The sequence below is a fragment of the Glycine max genome, chromosome 5, assembly GCF_000004515.6.
Source record: "Glycine max cultivar Williams 82 chromosome 5, Glycine_max_v4.0, whole genome shotgun sequence".
Lineage (NCBI taxonomy): Eukaryota > Viridiplantae > Streptophyta > Magnoliopsida > Fabales > Fabaceae > Glycine > Glycine max.
Window position 1 is genome coordinate 15,269,248 of NC_038241.2, and position 18,674 is coordinate 15,287,921.

At 35.9% G+C, this 18,674-nt stretch overlaps 1 protein-coding gene across 1 annotated transcript; it reads right to left on the reverse strand.

Moving 5' to 3' along the window:
• Positions 1 to 4,239: 4,239 nt before the first annotated feature.
• LOC106798822 (uncharacterized) lies at positions 4,240 to 7,217 on the reverse strand. The gene is made up of 3 exons (XM_014775997.1): positions 6,834 to 7,217; positions 6,653 to 6,759; positions 4,240 to 4,861 (listed from the first exon to the last, which is right to left on the reverse strand). The coding sequence occupies exons 1-3, from the start codon at positions 7,215 to 7,217 to the stop codon at positions 4,240 to 4,242; spliced, it is 1,113 nt and encodes a 370-aa protein (XP_014631483.1).
• Between the last annotated feature and the right edge of the window lie 11,457 nt (positions 7,218 to 18,674).

Below are 18,674 nucleotides of genomic sequence, written 5' to 3' on the forward strand. Positions count from 1 at the left end.
AAGGGAAAAAAAATTAAGAACACCCAAACAACAAATTCATCACTATAAAATAGGAATTAAGGTGCTTTGGGGTATTCACAATTCGTCCATGAATTTAAACACACAATAAACATAAACCTAGGATCGTAAAGCCTACATGTGGCTCTTTGTCGCTCATACAAGGGGAGAGAAGAGAAATAGAAAAAAAAAAAAAGAACTCGCTCCCTCTTACCTCCAGCATGCATTCCTCAAAGGAAAACGGTGGAAACAACAATCTTTTATGCTTCCTCTCCCTCCTCAGTTCGTGACTCTGACGGCACGGTCCCTAAAAGAGAGCGAAAAGAGATAGTGTAAGGAACAAACTAGGTTTATTAAGAGATCATGTTAGCTTTTGGAGTTAAGTTAGGCTTCCCAAAACTAAAGACCCAAAAACATTTAACCCAACATAATTTTATTATTATTGTTATTATTATTTAAAAGAACAAAAAACAAAAAATATTTAATAAAAACTAATATATTTTTATAAATATATTTCTTTAAAAAAAGAATGCTACACTTTCCCTTTCCTTAAAAGAAAATTTGCCCTTGAAATTTACTTGAAACGAACGAATCAAGATATGATTCTCTCGTGTGGCTTTTTGTAACATCCCAATTTTCCATGTGTGTGCAAGACAATGTTATTTCTTTGTCGTCTGATTGGGTAGTGTTTTCAAACTGTTGAAATGGTAAAAAAAAAAATGCTACCATAGGATACTTAGGCATGGTTAAACTTTTAAGTTTTTAAGCTAAAGTCTAGAAAGAATAAGGATAATTCAAAGAAAATTCTCTAGTCAAATAATGGTCAACTTATTAATGACCTAGATGTTAATAATTGGATTTTGGTCTAGAAATAGAAATTACAAGCTTGAAAGAAAATTAGTAATTAATGTAAGTAAAGTTAGAAATTAACTGGGGATAATTAAGGTTGATTAATGGTGATCTAGATTCCATAGAATTGGAAAAAGGGTAATTAAGTCATAAGAGTTTAAAGTGGAGGGCATTTTCATAAATGACTATATAACTAGTTTAAAAATAGAATTTTAGTTTAACTAGTTGGTGACTAATTAAAGTGTCTAATTATATGATGTAGAATAATTAAAATAAGTTAGAGTTGTAACACCCTCAAAAATTACAATTCAAACTAACAAACGAAACTCTATGTTGTGTTATCTGTTCATCTATGAACTTAATTTCAGTAGTTATATGTTTTTAATCATAGAATTTCGTACTATCTATATGTGTGTGATCGATTTAGTAAAGCTTGAAAAAAAATAGAAACTGTCTGAGCTAGATTTCCATCTACGCAAGAATTGTAGTGTGCATTAAGTCCTAGTGTAATTTGTCTCTGTGAGTGGACTTTGTGCAAAATTCACTTTGATTACACATATCCCAAGGGAGGTTAGCACACTAATCTAGAAGATTAGGATAAGATTTACTAGTTTTAGCAAAAGCAATTTTTACCATTTTTGGCAAAACTCTACTTTATCCTTGTATAGTTTGTTTTGGAAAAGTGCAAGAAGCCATATAAGGCATGGCTGAGCTTGTGGAGAGCACCTCAAGCACTGTCCAAGCTGCCAATTAGTCATATTAAGGGTCATTCAAAGTGATTAGATTAAGAAGATAAGGATTAGGCCTTGCAAATCCAATGGTCCAAGCATTTCACCTACAATAAGTGTTGTTTTTTAAAAGCCAAAGCCTAGGCTAGTTCTCCCATTTTGTTGAAGCTTTTGGAGAAAGAGGAGACCATATTTTTTTTCTTCTTCCAAGTTTTTTACCAAGTATTCTTGAGCCCTTCTTCCACCAAGCTTAGGTAAGTGACCTCCATTTTCAACTCTAAGCTTGATTTTCACTTCATTTTTTTGCTCTATTCTCACTTGTAGTTTCAAAACCTTATTTTGAACTCTTTAAGGTTGGAAACTTGAATCTCAACTCCCTCATTCTTCCTTATAAACTTTTATAAGCCTACAAGAGGTAAGGGGGGTCTCAAACTCTTGAACCATGTGCTTGCTGTTGAACTTCCATGAACATGTTGCTTCGAAATTTTTGAGCTTGTTGTCATGTCCTGAATCTATGTGCTGAGTTGTTTTCCTTAAGTTTTTTATGCCAAAAATGAGTTCTTTGCATGTTAAAACATAGAGTTAGCCTAAAATGTCACCCAAATCGGAGTTTCCTATCAAAAGTTACAAATAAAACAAGTTTAAGGACCTTTAGTAAAATGAAAATTTCACAAATTTGGATTGAGAATTATAGCATTATGGAATGTTTTTCTATTAATTTTTTTTACCTCAAAAATGAATTTTTTAGGTTTGAAAATATAGGATATCATGTGAGATTTGCGAAAATCTGACTCCTAAAGCACTAAGAGCACTAAAAAAAGTTAGGAGCAAAACTTTGAAAAGCCGAGTGACAGACTGATTTTAGACAGTAGATAGCTTAATTTTGGAATTCCTGCCTCCATATAAATCATCTTAGAATTATTTATTTTCAGGAATTGCTAATTTATTTTCAAATATGTGGCTGAGATATCTGCAAGTTCTGATGATTGATGCATGTTCTGAAATTGTGATGATTCTCTACTGATAAAATTACAGAAATGTGTGTCTGTATTTTATTATGATTAATGAATGATAAGACTAGTAGAGCATGAACTCCGACAATTATATCTGTGGCATGAAAAATTATTTTATAATGTGTGTGTGTGTGTGTGTATTTGTGCATATTGTCACATTTATCTATACGCATTGTGGTTTGGGTCCGGGGGTGTTCGACCTTCAACAAATTGTTTGTTATGTTTTCTTATATGGCTATAATTACAGTTGTTATGTTGTCCGTTTGTTTGGTGACAAGTGGTTTCTACCGCTTAAGGGATCACTACTGGTTCCCTGAGAGTAGTACGTAGGCCTGAGCCACGTCTCTCTTTCTTGTTTGTTTGTTTATACGCATTCGTTGATGTATCTGGTATGAGGGTTGCACACGTGATGCGGTGGCAAGATTCAAAAGGACTGGACAGAGAGTAAAAAAACCATGGTTCTATTTCCTTCTGTGAGAATGTGAGGTTGCATTAAGGAAGTGGATGATGGACAAAGATACATTAGGGTGTAGTGGGCAGAGAGGTTCAAAGAACTTAGGGGAATTAGCGAGTGGTGACTACCCAGCATTTGGTGCTCTCATTTGGCATAGGTAACTCACAGGCCTCACTTTGCTACTCCTGACAAGCTCCGAGACTATCTATTTTGAGTTGGGAGATTAGGGATCAGAGTATTATGTATTCGTATGTAGTGATTGCTCCCAACTGTTGTCCACATGATTTTGTAAGACCTTCAAGACCTGGGAGGATTGGTGGCAGTGATTGGGCCCTATTGTGAATTAAGTGTAATAGATATGCAATTATGATGCGGGAGTGTTGTTTGTTTAAATAACCACATGTAATGGTTACATCGATTGTATGTTTTAATTTTGTTTTACTATTGCCTATTGTTTGTGGTGTTCGAGGACTAGAGGACTCACCCTTACAACCAACAACTTTTAGGTACTGACGATGTCGAGTACACTGAGGCGTTTGTAGACTCAGTGTAGCTCGCAAAGAGAGCGGTATGGCCCTGCACCATAACACGGGCTACACGTTACACCTACCATACTTGAGTCCACGTAGTGCCAACTGATAGACCGAATACAATGGGCATCGAGTACACTTAGTGGAGGTTACAAAGGATTGAGGTGACCATTCGGACATGTCATCCGAGGAGATGGACGAGTATCGGGAACTACTGAAGCAGCTGGAACTGATGTCTAAGGAGGAGAGTCATGATTCTTCCAAGGACACATCTTAGTTAGTTCTGTACTTCTAGTGTGATAAGTGGTCTGCTCTGGTTCTAGTTTCTTTACTATTTTGATGTATTTTGAAAGATATTTTGTCCACATGCATGCATTTTGTTGTAGCAGGGATGAAAAATGTATTTTGTTTATTATCACACTGTTATGGGTTGTATCCATATATTTCTTTATGACACTACAAGTTTTATTTTATTTATGTATGGAAACTTAATTACTCTACATTTGCATTTATTTTAATTTGATGCAACTATTTAGCATTTTTCGACTATCGCATTTTGTTTTAAAAGAAATTATAGTAAGATGTTTTTATTATTTGTTAGTAGCGGTAAACAAAAAGTGATGCATATTTCTAAAATAAAATAAATTAAGTGTTTTCAAGCAATATTTTCAGTTTAAAATTTGAGGAGTTACACTTTCCAGCTCCCATGTAGCATTATCTTCAATAATTCCTCTCATGAGTCTTAAGCTACCTAGATGCATAGGCTTTTGCATAAGAACTCCTCCAAAACCCATCTTAAATGCATCACAATACACTACAAAGGGCTCACTCGGGTTGGGCAAGACCAACATAGGTGTTGATGTTAACCTACTCTTAAGCTTTCGGAAACTGCTCTCGCAATGGCTATCCCACACAAAAGCTTGATCCTTATGAGTCAACTTGGTCAAAGGCATGGCTAACTTAGAGAAACCCTCTATAAACCTCCTATAGTAACTTGTTAAACCTAGGAAACTCCTAATCTCAAAAATAGACTTAGGTGTTTCCCACTTAAGCACAACTTCTACCTTAGATGGGTCTACATCTATCCCTTCCTTGCATATGGCATGTCCTAAGAAACTCACCTCCTCTAACTTGAACTCACACTTGGATAACTTAACATAAAGTTGTTTGACCTTAAGGGTTTGCAACACAACCCTCAAATGCTCAGCATGTCCCTCCTTAGTCTTAGAGTTCACTAGGATATCATCCATGAAGACCACAACAAAACTATCCAAGTAGGGATAGAAGATCCTGTTCATTAAATCCAAGAACACACCAGGCGCATTGGTCAAACCAAAAGGCATAACCAAGTACTTATAGTAACCATAATGGTTCCTAAAAGAAGTCTTTGGAACATCCTCAGACTACACTCAAGTTTGATGGTAACCTGACTTAAGGTCTATCTTACTGAACACACACGCCTCCACTAACTGGTCCATAAGATCATCTATCATTGGTAAAGGATACTTATTCTTAATCGTCACCTTGTTCAATTGACGATAATTTACACACAACCTCATGCTTCCATCATTATTCTTCACTAACAACACAAACGCTTCCCAAGGTGACACACTAGGTCTCACAAACTATTTCTCTAATAGCTCCTTTAATTATTTTTTGAGCTCAGCCAACTCTAAAGGAGACATCCTATAAGGAGCTATGGATATGGGTCCTATACCGGGTACTAAGTCTATGGAAAACTTAGTTTCACGCTCAGGAGGTAAATTAGAAATTTCCTTTAGGAACACTTCAGGGAAATCTCCCACTGTAGGCATACCCTCAACCACTACATTACTCTCAAGTTTCAAGGAAGCTAACTGATCGAGGTCGTACTCGAATCAAATAAACATGAAAATGCAGTAACTAGGAAGTGATCCTAGGTCGTTTCCCAACGAGCAATGACAAACCAAATGTTCATAATATACTTGCGCAGTAACAGTAACGATTGGGGGGGTTTGTTTGTTTTGTGATTAAAGAGCAGAACAAGTAAACTGGAATATGAAACTACTAATATTAAAAACGGGTTGTTTCCTCTGATTCAGAAACCATTCTCTTATCCTGGGTTATGGAGAATTCGTTACTAACAGTCAACCACTTAATCCAACCCTATTTCAATTTACTAAGTGAAAATCAACTTAGGGTTGTCAATACGTGATTAGGCACCACATACACCAGTTAGCCCTTCGTCCATTAAGCATGAACGCAAGTTAGGCTCAGAGGCAATTAATCGAACACGACGCGTGCACTGATTAATGTTCACGAATTTGGGATAACTGGTGAAGGGAAAACTACCAGGAAACCACATTACAAAAGAAACCTCAAAGAGAGTTGGGGTTCGTCCTCAAAAGGAAACAACACCAGAAAAACTAGCATTCCATTGATTCAAACAGAAAACGCAAATGAAACATGAAGCAGAAACGTAAATGAACAGAAATGTAAATGAAACAGAAACGTAAATGAGACAGAAACGTAAATGAAAGTAGAAGAAGAAGCAAGAACGAAATTGTAATTAGAAGCAGAAAACGGAAAATTGCATTAAGAACGAAAATAGTAGCCTTAGCATAGAAAAACGTAAAAACCTAAAACAAAAGCTCTGAATAATAAAATAGCATAACAGAATAGACTTGCACGAATCCCAAGGCTGCTATTTAAAAAGAGTCACTCAAAGTCACTGGGCCCTATTACAATACTTTGGCCCAAAACGAAATAAACACTGAACAACAGAAAATAAAATTGTGAAATTTCCTAATTAGAAATTAACTAAGGTAAGCGCTGCTTTATTTGCCCTCTTCAAGTCCATAACCAAAATCCGGATTAAGCCCAATGTTTCATTAATTCCTGAAATTAGATTAAAAACATCAAATTAGCTAAATGAGCCCAAATAATAAAACTGCCTGATTAATTGACAATTAAGACCAATCAGTAATTAAAATGGTGCAAAAAGGGTTTAGAAAATAGAAGAAAATGATGGCACATCGCTAACATCATATATACTTGGGCATTCTCTTTCAAAGATGCCTTCACCTAGTTGGCAGTAATAACCTCTCATCTTTACCCTCAACAGACTCATCAAACACCACCATTTTATCAAAGCAATTTAACAGCACATGGTTGGAAGATAACCAGTCCACACCAATAATCACCTCTAGCTAACTAAGAGGTAAGAAAATTAAGTCAACAACAAATTTTCTATCAAAATCATTATAGGACATTTTAAACGAACATCAGAAGTAGTGACAGGACCACTAGTTAGTGTGTCAACAACCAAATCAAACTTCAAACAAGACAAAGGAAAACTCAAAGTTTTAACACAAGCACTTGACACGAAGGAATGAGTTGCACCAAAATCAAGAAGTACAACTAAAGGAGTCCCATTTATGAGGCATGTACCTTGGATTAAGTCATCAAACTTTGAGGCTTCAACACCACTAAGAGAGAAGACCCTCGTGGTTTTTGGTTTATTGGCTTGAGAGCTTTGTCCTTTACTCCTCAACTCCTTCTTGGGATACGAACAATCTTTGCTAATGTGATCTGGCCTGTTGAAGTTGAAGCAAGTCATCTTTCGATCCTTGCACTCAAAAGCAACATGACCAGCACAACCACACATCCCACACCTTCAGGGTGCAAAAAAAGATGACCTTGCACTTCCACCACCAATAGATTGACTAGCAATGATCTTTTGTCCAATGCTACGATTGTCATTTTGAATGATTGAGGTTGAGTATGGATTTCTGGGATTCTGAGCACCAAGCTTTTTGTCTCTCACTAGACCCACACTTTGGTAGTGTCCTGCTCTAGCCCTGCTATCCTCATCAAAGGTTCTACACATATTCATCAATATAGGAAACTGGAAAATCTCCCAGTAGTTAGTGGCCTGTTTGATCTCAGATCGAAGCCATTAACAAACTTAACACACTTTGAGCTTTCTCTTACTTCCTCATTGTAGTAAGGAAAGTATCTATATAGTTCCTCAAACTTCATTGCATACTCGACCACAGTCATGTTCCCCTGTTTGAGCTCCAAGAACTTCATCTCCTTCTTGTTTTTTATGTCCTCAAAAAAGTACTTCTCCAAGAAAACCTCTTTGAAGACTTCCTAAGTGATCACTCTATTCTCATCCACCAAGTGTCGATGGGCATTCTCCCACCAAAATTCGACATCCTCTGTGAGCATGAAGGTACCAAAAGCTACCCTCTGAACATTGGGGCACACTATAGCCCGATATTTTCGATCTCCTTCAACCAATTTTGCACTCCATCAGGATCGTATCTCCCCCTAAACATAGACGGGTTCTTCCTTTGGAACCTATTAAGCCCATGGAATTCGCCCATTCCACCACTTACATTTTGATTCCATATGGCTTGAGCTAAAGCTTGTAAACCAAAACTTAGTACTGGATACACCAAGTAAGGAAGAAAAGAAAAGGTAAAATCAAACAAGCATAACTCAAACAAAACAAAACAAAATCACATAGTACAACAAAAACATAGCAGACACATAATGCATTGGCCGGAAGAACCAACATGCTCTGATACCACTAAATGTGGCACCCATTTATCACTTATCTAATAATTAAATAAAAATAATAATAATTTTAGTTACGAAATAAAGTAGTAAATTTAAAACTTTCATAATTTTACAATAAAGGTTATCACATACGTAACTCAAATAATTCAAACTCAAATAAAAGCTCTAATTGCCAATAAAATATATTGGCCCACGCACTTTTGGCTTTGCAAGTCCTTAAAAAATAATTGACCTTCAGAAATAAAATCACTAATTTAAAACATAAACTAAAAATAAAAGACAATAAACAAAGGCCTAAGCCTTTCCTCCAACATCATCATGACCTTGAAGAGTCTCACCTGCAAGAGTGGCATGCAGCCCAAACAAAAACAAGACAAACAAATGGGGAGTGACATACATCTCACAATACATATAAAGCTCATAGAACAAATAAAGAGATAACATACATTATAACTAATTGTATCACAAAAACACACAACATCCTCTTCAAATGTCCCACACACATAGACACACATTCGGGATGATGCATATTTAACTTATGGACTTGTATGCATGTGGTACCATTTCAAAAGCACTTTGTGAATGTAACCCCGGAGTCCATGTAGTTGAGGAATTGTCACACAATGGGCAACCTGACACTATCATTCTCACTGAGATGACATTACCGCCGGTGCGTTAGGGTGTTTAGGCCTTGCAAGGATTCTCCAACCCATGTGATTAGCAAGAGCTTAAAAGAGATTCCAAATTGTTGCATCCCTAAGGTCAGAGTCATACATCAACTCATTCATGACCTCCCTGGTTAGGTTCCTAAACTTCCTTCACTTCAAAACACATACGCACAACATGATGCATGGTTCATAGACAATATGCACATGGTTTATGGTTTATTTTCAAAGTCGCTTAGAGATTCCTATCCCGCGGGGACTAGGTTCTCCTAATATTTTTGCAACATCTACATATACCATGACATATTGCATTCACATTTATCCATAGGCATCATGCATTCAATCATAATATCGATCATAGCAGAAACATCATGTATCATGGTAATATTTATAGGACACAATATACACATTCATAAAATAAAATAATAATATTTACTAATCCCAACATAACAATTACTTTCGAGATCATGCCATAAAAACACTACAAAATCATAGACATTAATTACCAATAAAAATCAATACATCATATAAGTATTTAATTATATGTATAATAATATTAATAATAAAATATACTTAACTTCAAAGCTTCTAATGTATGGAAAATATATAGCAACATCACTATACACATATAATATATAATAATAAGAGTACATATTTTGAGATGTAAGAATTCGAATTCATGAATCACAAATTGATTCCTAAACTAAACTTAAGGAAGTACATATATATCATATATGAAATTGCAACCTAAAACAAATGGATGCAATTGCGTCAATAAATAAATATATTTATATTACAAATCAGGATCGTATCTATATATTGAAAACATATATGCATATATGATATATCACTACTTTTATTTCAATGCAACTACAAGGAATTCTAGCACGAGAAATTTGGCCATGAGAATTTGAACCCTGTAATTCAAATCAAAGCACAATTTCAATCGATAGAAGATTTTTGCCAAATTTATTTAAAAAAATTGCACATTCTAATTCTCAGCGGATTGGTTCTATGTATAGTACCCATCTTCACGAAAATCACAAAATTTTCAGAGTCAAATGTCATAATGGTAAAAACACTTATAGACATATATAGAGCTTATATGTATTACCCATATATAATTAAACATAAGAATCCTTAATTAGCGAAAAAGGGAAAAACATAAGACATCCAATCAATAAATTCATCACTTCAAAATAGAAATTAAGGTGCTTTGGGGTATACACAATCTATCTAAGAATTTAAACACACAACAAACATAAACCTAGGATTGTAAAGCCTACCTTTGGCTCGTTGTAGTTTATACAAGGGGATAGAAGAGAAAAAAAAAGAGAACTCACTCCCCCTTAACTCAGGTATGAATGGTGGAAACGAAAATCCTCTATGTTTCTTCTCCATCCAATATTCGCAATTCTGACGGCACAGTCCCCAAAAGAGAGCAAACATGTCAGCTTTTAGAGTTAAATTGGACTTCCCAAGACTAAAGACCCAAAAACATTTAACCCAACATAAATTTATTATTATTATTATTATTATTTAAAAAACAAATAACATAGAACATTTAATAAAAACTAAACTATTTTTATAAATATATTTTTTTTAAGTAAGGGATGTTATAATTGTCATGAAGTGACAACATGCAGAGCCATTCTGAGGTTCTCATTTTGAGGAACCTTTTTGATAGGCATTTTGAAGAACGATTAGAATAGTCATTCTGATGTATGTTGAGAATGAATTTGTACTTCACAAATTCAGTTGATGAAGTTCAGACTGATATCCCATTCTAAAGTAGCACAACTTTATCACTCTTAACATCTTTTCATAGCTTCAAACATTCTGAAGTTGATTCCTTCAAAAAAAACTAAGCAGAAGTTCAGCTGTTGTTGTGTTAGACTTTAGTCCAAGGTCAGACTGAGTGTCATTCTTCATTCTTTTATTTTGATGTTTCTCATAGATTCTTCTCATGGACAACTTCAACTTTCAACAAACTTGCATCTTCTTTATGGAATTAGCTCTCACTTTCTGATGTTCCCTCGTTGATGGCCCATCATCCCTATACCACTTTTTGAGTGGCAATGTGATGTAGCTCCATATAGAGCTTGTAGGCCTTGGATCTTCTTCATCAATTGAGTCCTTTGCTTCTTGAAGATCAATGTCAGTGGAATGGAGAAGGAGAAAAGGTGATTGGAGACATCACTTCAAGGAGAAGATGAATCAAGAACAAGCTCACCACCATAGGAAGCCATGGATAAGAGCTTGAAGGTAGGAGAAGATGAGTGGAAGGAGAGGGAGAGAGGGGGCCACGAAATTTATGCCTCAAATGAGGTCTGAACTTTGAAGTGTAATTTCTCAAATGATCAAAGTTCAAAAATTGCACACACAAGGCCTCTATTTATAGCCTAAGTGTCACAAAAAATTGGAAGGAAATTTGGATTTCTATTCAAATTTCACTTGAATTTGAATTTGTGGAGCCAAATTTCGAGCCAAAATTTCACTAATTATGATTAATGAATTTTAGCTATGGTTCAACCCACTAATCCAAGATCAAGTCCAAGATTCTCCACTAAATGTGCTTAGGTGTTATGAGGCATGCAAAGCATGAAGGACATGCACAAAGTGTGACTATACGATGTGGCAATGGGGTGTAGCAAGCAAATGCTCACCTCCCCCTTAGGCTGGTCCAAAATTTAATTGGATTGGGCTTCTCTCAATTCAATTAAATTTCTCTCCCAACACACATATCAAATAGTGCACTTAATGCATGTGAAATTACAAAACTACCCCTAATACAAAACTAGTCTAGGTGTCCTAAAATACAAGGGCTGAAAAATCCTACATTGCTAAGGTACCCTTCCTACACTATGGAGCCCTAAATACAAGGCCCAAAAATAATGAAACCCTAATCTAATATGTAGAAAGATAAGTGGGCTCATACTTAGCCCATTGGCCCAAAATTTACCCTAAGACTCATGAGAACTCTAGGGTCTTCTCCTACATCTCGGGCCCAATCTTCTTGGAGTCTCCTAGCCATGGCTCTAGTGATGGGTCCCCTCCTTGGGAGCATTGCATAATCCCCTCCCTCTTGAAGAGGATTGGTCCTCAAATCTATAGACCAGTCATCATCGGAATCAACTACACCATGTGGCATGGTATGAAATGTGCCATCTTGCTAAACCTATCCACCACCACAAAGATAAAGTCTACACCCCTTTGGGTTCTAGGAAGCCCAAGGACAAAGTCCATACTTATATCTACCCAGGGTGTAGATGGAATGGGTAATGGTGTGTATAGCCCATGAGGCATCATCCTAAACTTGGCTTGTAAACAAGCCATACACCTAGTTCAATACCTATGGACATTTGTTTTCATATGGGGCCAAAATAATTTTTCCTTGAGGAAGACAATAGTCTTATCAATTCCAAAATGCCCCATTAGCCCACCCTCGTGTCTCTCTTTGACCAACAACTTTCTAATGGACCCTTGGGGCATACAAAGCCTTCCCTCCTTGAACAAATACCCCTTAGCAATGTAGAATCCATCTTGGGCCTTGTACCCACAGCTAACATAAATGGGAGAGAGCATCTGCAACCACATTGGTCTTTCCCTTTTTGTATTTACTAACATATAGAAATTGCTCTAGAAACTCTACCCATTTTGCATGCCTCTTGTTTAACTTGCATTGCGCTCTAATGTACTTAAGTGATTCATGATCACTATGAAAAACAAACTCATTGGAAACAAGGTAATGTTCCCAAGTTTGGAGGGCTCTAACTAAGGCATAAAGCTCCTTATCATATGTAGGGTAGTTGAGAGTGGCACCATGAAGTTTCTCACTAAATTAAGCAATAGGGTGCCCACCTTGCAACAACACAACTCCTACACCTACACCAGAGGCATCACACTCTAGCTCAAAAGTTTTAGAAAAGTAAGGGAGAGCTAGAATGGGTGCCTTGGTGAGCTTTTCTTTGAGCAAAGAAAAGCATTGCTCTTGTCTCTCTCCCCGTGTGAATGTCATATTCTTCTTCACCAACTCATTGAGTGGCGAAGCAAGTGTAGAGAAATTAGGAACAAACCTTCTATAGAAACTTGCCAACCCATGGAAGCTCCTAATATCTCCTACACTTTTTTGGGTGGGCCATTCTTCGATGGCCTTGATTTTCTTAGGGTCTACAAGAACCCCATTTTTTATAACCACAAAACCTAAGAAGACTACACTATCGACACAAAAGGTGCATTTATCTATATTAGCCAAGAGAGTGTGTTTCCTAAGAACTAAAAGAACTTGCCTTAGATGTCATAAGTGATCATCTATGTCCCTACTATAGACTAAGATATCATCGAAATAAACAACTACAAAGCTACCTATGAACTCCCTTAGGACATGATTCATTAGCCTCATGAAGGTGCTTGGTGCATTAGTGAGCCCAAAAGGCATCACTAGCAACTGATACAACCCAAACTTGGTCTTGAAAGCGGTTTTCCACTCATCACCTTCTCTTATCCTTATTTGGTGGTAACCACTTTTAAGATCAATTTTGGAAAATATATTTGCACCATGCAACTCATCAAGCCTAAGAATGGGGTGCCTATATTTCACAATTATGTTGTTGATGGCCCTACAATCTGTACACATTCTCCACTTGCCATCCTTCTTGGGCACCAATAACACAGGCACAACACAAGGACTTAGGTGCTCTTGGACCAAGCTCTTCTCCAACAATTCCTTAACTTGGGATTCAATCTCCTTGGTCTCTTGAGGATTAGTCCTATAAGATGGCCTATTAGGAAGGCTTGTTCCTGGGACTAAGTCTATTTGGTGTTCTATTCCCCTAAGAGGAGGTAACCTAGGGGGTATCTCTTTGGGAAATACATCACCAAATTCCTGTAAGAGTTCTTGGACCTTTAGGGGAATGGTCTCAAGTGGGAGAATTGTGGCGGTGCTAAGGGAAGTTTTCCATGAGAGGAGAAGGTAGAAAGATTGCTTGAGAAGAAGAGCTCTCTTAATATCTCTTTTTGTTGCAAAATGACTCTCCTTCTTTACAACATTCTTAGAGGAACACCATCACTCTTTTTCCTTCTCATTGACCTTTGGAGCTAAGACCTTACTATCTTTTTTTTCTTTTGTTTTTCTAACTTTTCATCATCCCTCTTGTCCTTCATTGTAAGTTGATACTTAGCTACTTGTGAAGGTATTCGAGGATGCAACATAAATTTAGTGCCAAGATAGGTGAGGTAATCTCATTAGTTAGGCCATTGTAAATGATCATCCTATCAAATTGTCATAGCCTTCCTAAAAGAATATGCCCTGCCTCCATGGGAATTATATCACAATTAACTTCATCCTTATATGTCCCAATGGAGAAAGGTACCTTCACTTGTTAGTTAACTATCATTTCCCCTTGCTCATTAAGCCATTGAATTTTATAAGGTTTTGGGTGGGAATGATAGTGAGGTTCAACTTGGAAACTAATCTTGTGCTACAACAATTGCAACAAGATCAGCTATCCACAATGAGAGAACAGTTTTTATTTGAAATTTTGCATCTTGTATGAAAGATGTTCTCTCTTTGGGATTGGGATAGATCACAAGATTGACCTACAAGGAGCCTTCTAACCATTAGGAGGTCACCTTCTTCATGGGGGTAGACTTCCTCACTAGACTCTTCACCCTTTACGTCATCTTCACTTCCACTAGAGGAAAGGGAAGAAGTAGTCCCCACCCTTTACGTCATCTTCACCCCTTACGTCATCTTCACTTCCTCTATGGTCTTACCCTTATCTTCCTTGGGTTTTGAAGGTGCAGCCCCTAAAATTCTTTGGGCTTGGTTCTTCCTTGGATAAGAGTCAAAGCCATAAGATTTTGAACAAGGCTTTCTTTTAAGTTGTTGCTCCACTCTTATACAAAGTTGGACTAGCTCATCTAGGTCCCTATATGGAAGGAGTTCAACCTTGTCCCTCACTTCCATATTAATCCCACTAAGGAACCTAGCTATGCTTGTTCTTTCCTCCTCCCTAAGTCTAGCTCTTGAAAGGAGTAGTTCCGTTTGTTGCCTATATTCTTCAACACTCATACTCCTTTGTCTATGCCTTTGGAGCTTGTCCATAAGCTCTCTTCCATAGTAGGAGGGAATGTGCCTCTTCCTAAGGGCACTCTTAAGATCATTCCAATGCTCTATTGGAGAATCCCCATGAATCTTTCTTTCCCTAACAAGGGAAGTCCACCAATAGAGGGCATACCCTTGAAAGCTAAGGGTAGCCAGTGGAACTTTTCTCTATTCACTAATATGATGGCAAACAAAGAGTTGTTCAACCTTCATTTCCAAATCTAGGTAGGCCTCAACATTATCTTTTCCATGGAAATATGGAAGTCTAATATTAACCTCTTGAGGCCTTCTATCCTTTTCTCTTCTTTGGGAGTGATGTTTAGTATGTGACCTATGGCGCCCTCTATAATAGTCGCTAAGTTCTTCTCTTAAACTCTTGCAAGAGTCATGACTGCTATAGGAGACATGTTTTTCTCTTTTCATTTCTTTCATTATTTTTCTTCTTTTTTCCTCTCTTATTTTCTCTCTTTCATCTTGACTTATTTCTTTCACTCTTTTTTTTCCTTTTTCTTTTCTCTCTTGTTTTTCTTTCCATAATTTAATGGATCTCAACTCATCTAATATCTTATACAAGGGGTCCTTAGGAGTAGAACTCTCACCATTAACACTAGATGAAGAATGAAGACTCATGTTGGTTTCTAAGTTGTGGTTCTTTCTTGTTGGGGGTTTGAAAACAAAAGGTAAAAGAAACTATGGTTGAAACCAAAATAAACACTAAAAGAGGTGTAAAATATAAGGTAAAAACTAATTGGTAAAAAACAAGGTATCTAGGCAGTTTGACAATGGAAGGTAAAGGAAATTTAAAGCAAGCTAGATGGTTTCCTATGTGAAGGCTTGGATGACCCTTTGGAGGTCCCAACTGGCTCTTCACTTAGTCTACACGGTTTACACTAAGCTATTACACACAAATAGAAGTTTGGGTGGTCTCTTGGAGACTCCCAATACACCCCTGAAGAATGTCCAAATACAAGGGATTGCAATAAAAAAATTCAGCACTAAATTGTTCTATTACGACAAATTTAACAAAGCAATTAAGGTCTTCAAATTCTTCTTCAATGCTTATTTGTTTTCTCAAGTGTTTCACTCAAAATTTGGTGAGGCTTTGGTTGCTTCAAATCCAATGGTGCTCCTGGGATGGTTAACCTCCAAGACTCAAAAATCTTCCTTCAAGCAATGCACCAATTTCCTCTTCCAATCCTTATTTTAGGCAACACTTAAACACAAAATAAAAAAAGACAGACAAGACACCAAAAAATGAAATGAAAGCTAAAACAAAAGGAAATTTAACATGACATTAATTCAATGAGATTCAAGAAAAAATAAAGCAAAAGAACAACACCACAAGCTAAGGTGGAACACAAAGGAAGTCCTAGAATGGCACTAGATTAAATTGACAAATTAAAAACAAGACTCAAAGCAAAAGTCTAGTTATGTCAATTTGGAAACACATCTAAAAAATGAAAAACTCCAAGAATTTAAATAGGCTTGTAATACAAATCAAAATAATGAGCAATTTTCAAGCAAATCAAACATACATATTTCCTTTTTTTGTTGTTCTAGACGTGTATTTTAGTGTTAATCTTTATCACCTTTCTTGCTCATTTCTTTTTCGTTTTTGTTTATTTCTTTTTCCATTATTTTCGTCCAGATGTCTATTTTATTCAGTTAAAATTTCATCTCAAAACTTGAAGTATTCAAGCCATAGTGGAGTTAAGAAGATAGTGTGCCAGAACTGATAGAAACCAGAATTTCAACCTAGAAATCAAGAGTAGTGTTTATGTTGCTTAAGACTTGGATAGTTACAATTTGTGTTTGCTTATGCTCAATTGTCTTGGATAACACAATTCAAGAGAGCTTAAGACTTATTTTGATTCACAAATCCAGCCACAACTCAGCACCACAACTCAATTTCTTCATAGGCATTGTATAGGAAACTTATAAAACAAAAAAAAAGTTCAACAACAAGACTACTTCTAGGAATTAATTTAGAACATGTTATGAACTAAATAACATGCATGAATTAGACTCAAAATTAAAATGATAGGCTAAGAATTGCAAGAATACATGAACAAATGTATCTAGAATTCAATCAACAAAATCAAAATGCAACATAAACTTAGAACATAATGTGACAATTATTATGACTCAACATGACTCTAAGACAACATGAATGAAGTGATTTATACTTAGATTTTTGTGTTTTCTTTTCTAATCAATATTTTGCAAGAAACATGAGATCTAAAGGTTCAGCACAAGAAGATTATGACTAAAAAAAATAGAACCTAAAATCAATACGAAAACATGATTCAAGAGTAGATCTATAAAATTTGAATCATAGAAATGCAAGAACAAGTGTAGATCTAAGATTTAATCGGTTTATTTTTTTTAATATACTCTAAACAACACCAAACCACGAGACAATGGAGGAGATACATGGAGAAGACGATGAAAAATAAGGAATTAAAGTGAATTGACCGAACAAAAGATAGAGGAAGCAAAAGAATATCACCTAGATGAAGATGCTCTTGATACTACATGATGTAGCTCCATGAATTTGAATTTCTTGTTCAAAATTGGAGGTAAATTTGAATTTAGAATTTGAATTTGTGGAGCCAAATTTTGAGCCAAAATTTCACTAATTATGATTAGTGAATTTTAGTTATGGTTCAGCCCACTAATCTAAGATTCTCCACTAAATGTGCTTAGGTGTCATGAGGCATATAAAGCATGAAAGACATGCACAAAGTGTGACTATATGATGCGACAATGGGGTGTAGCAAGTAAATGTCCACCTCCCCCTTAGGCTGGTCTGAAATTTAATTGGATTGGGCTTCTCCCAATTCAATTAAATTTCTCTCTCAACGCACATATCAAATAATGCACTAAATGCATGTGAAATTACAAAACTATCCCTAATACAAAAACTAGTCTAGGTGCCCTAAAATACAAGAGTTAAAAAATCCTACATTACTAGGGAACCCTCCCTACACTATGGAGCCCTAAATACAAGGCCCAAAAATAATGAAACCCTAATCTAATATGTACAAAGATAAGTGGGCTCATACTTAGCTCATGAGCTCAAAATCTACGCTAAGGTTGATGTAAACCCTAGGGCCTTCTTCTGCATCTCTGGCCGAGTCTTCTTAGAGTCTCCTAGCCATGGCTCTAGTGATGGGTCCCCTCCTTAGGAGGATTGCATCACAATGTACTCAGCCAATCTTTTGATACCAAAAACTTGTCAAACCTACTTATTGATGTCCCATCATCCCTATGCAACGTATATTGTCTTCCAATCATAAGTTAGTCCACCACCTCATAATGTTCCATAAAATCTCCAAAGATTAGAAACACAAAAATACACAAAGGATTAATAATGTATATTTTTAAAAATATCCAAAAGAACATTTATATTTATATATAACAGAAAAAGAATACTAATAGTAAGGGTATAAAGAAAAAGAAAGATAAGAACAAGATGGAGGCAGAACTTAATTTCTTACTAAGAATTTTTTTTTATTTTACATTTAAATTAAAATAATTTCTTAGGTCAAAGAATATTTAACAATGTCAAAGTATATTGTCTCCTAATTAGATTAAAAAAATTCAGAGAAATTACAATAGTTTCTATTCAAAAAGGAGAACTAGGTCTAGATATTATGACGATTCAAAATTAGAAGAATTTAATTTTTCTAGGCTTAAGGAAAAAGAAAAATAACAAAATTACGAAAAAAGAAATATGATATATAAATATAATATAATATATATA

What these genes read in the sequence shown, in the direction of transcription:
- LOC106798822 (XM_014775997.1), bottom strand. Translation starts at nt 7,217, where the DNA reads ATGTGTGGTTGTGCTGGTCATGTTGCTTTTGAGTGCAAGGATCGAAAG. An exon ending in GTCCTGTCACTACTTCTGAT is followed by an intron (nt 6,760 to 6,833) that starts GTTCGTTTAAAA and finishes CCTCTTAGTTAG; the next exon opens with CTAGAGGTGATTATTGGTGT. An exon ending in GTTGAGGGTAAAGATGAGAG is followed by an intron (nt 4,862 to 6,652) that starts GTTATTACTGCC and finishes TTTAATGAACAG; the next exon opens with GATCTTCTATCCCTACTTGG.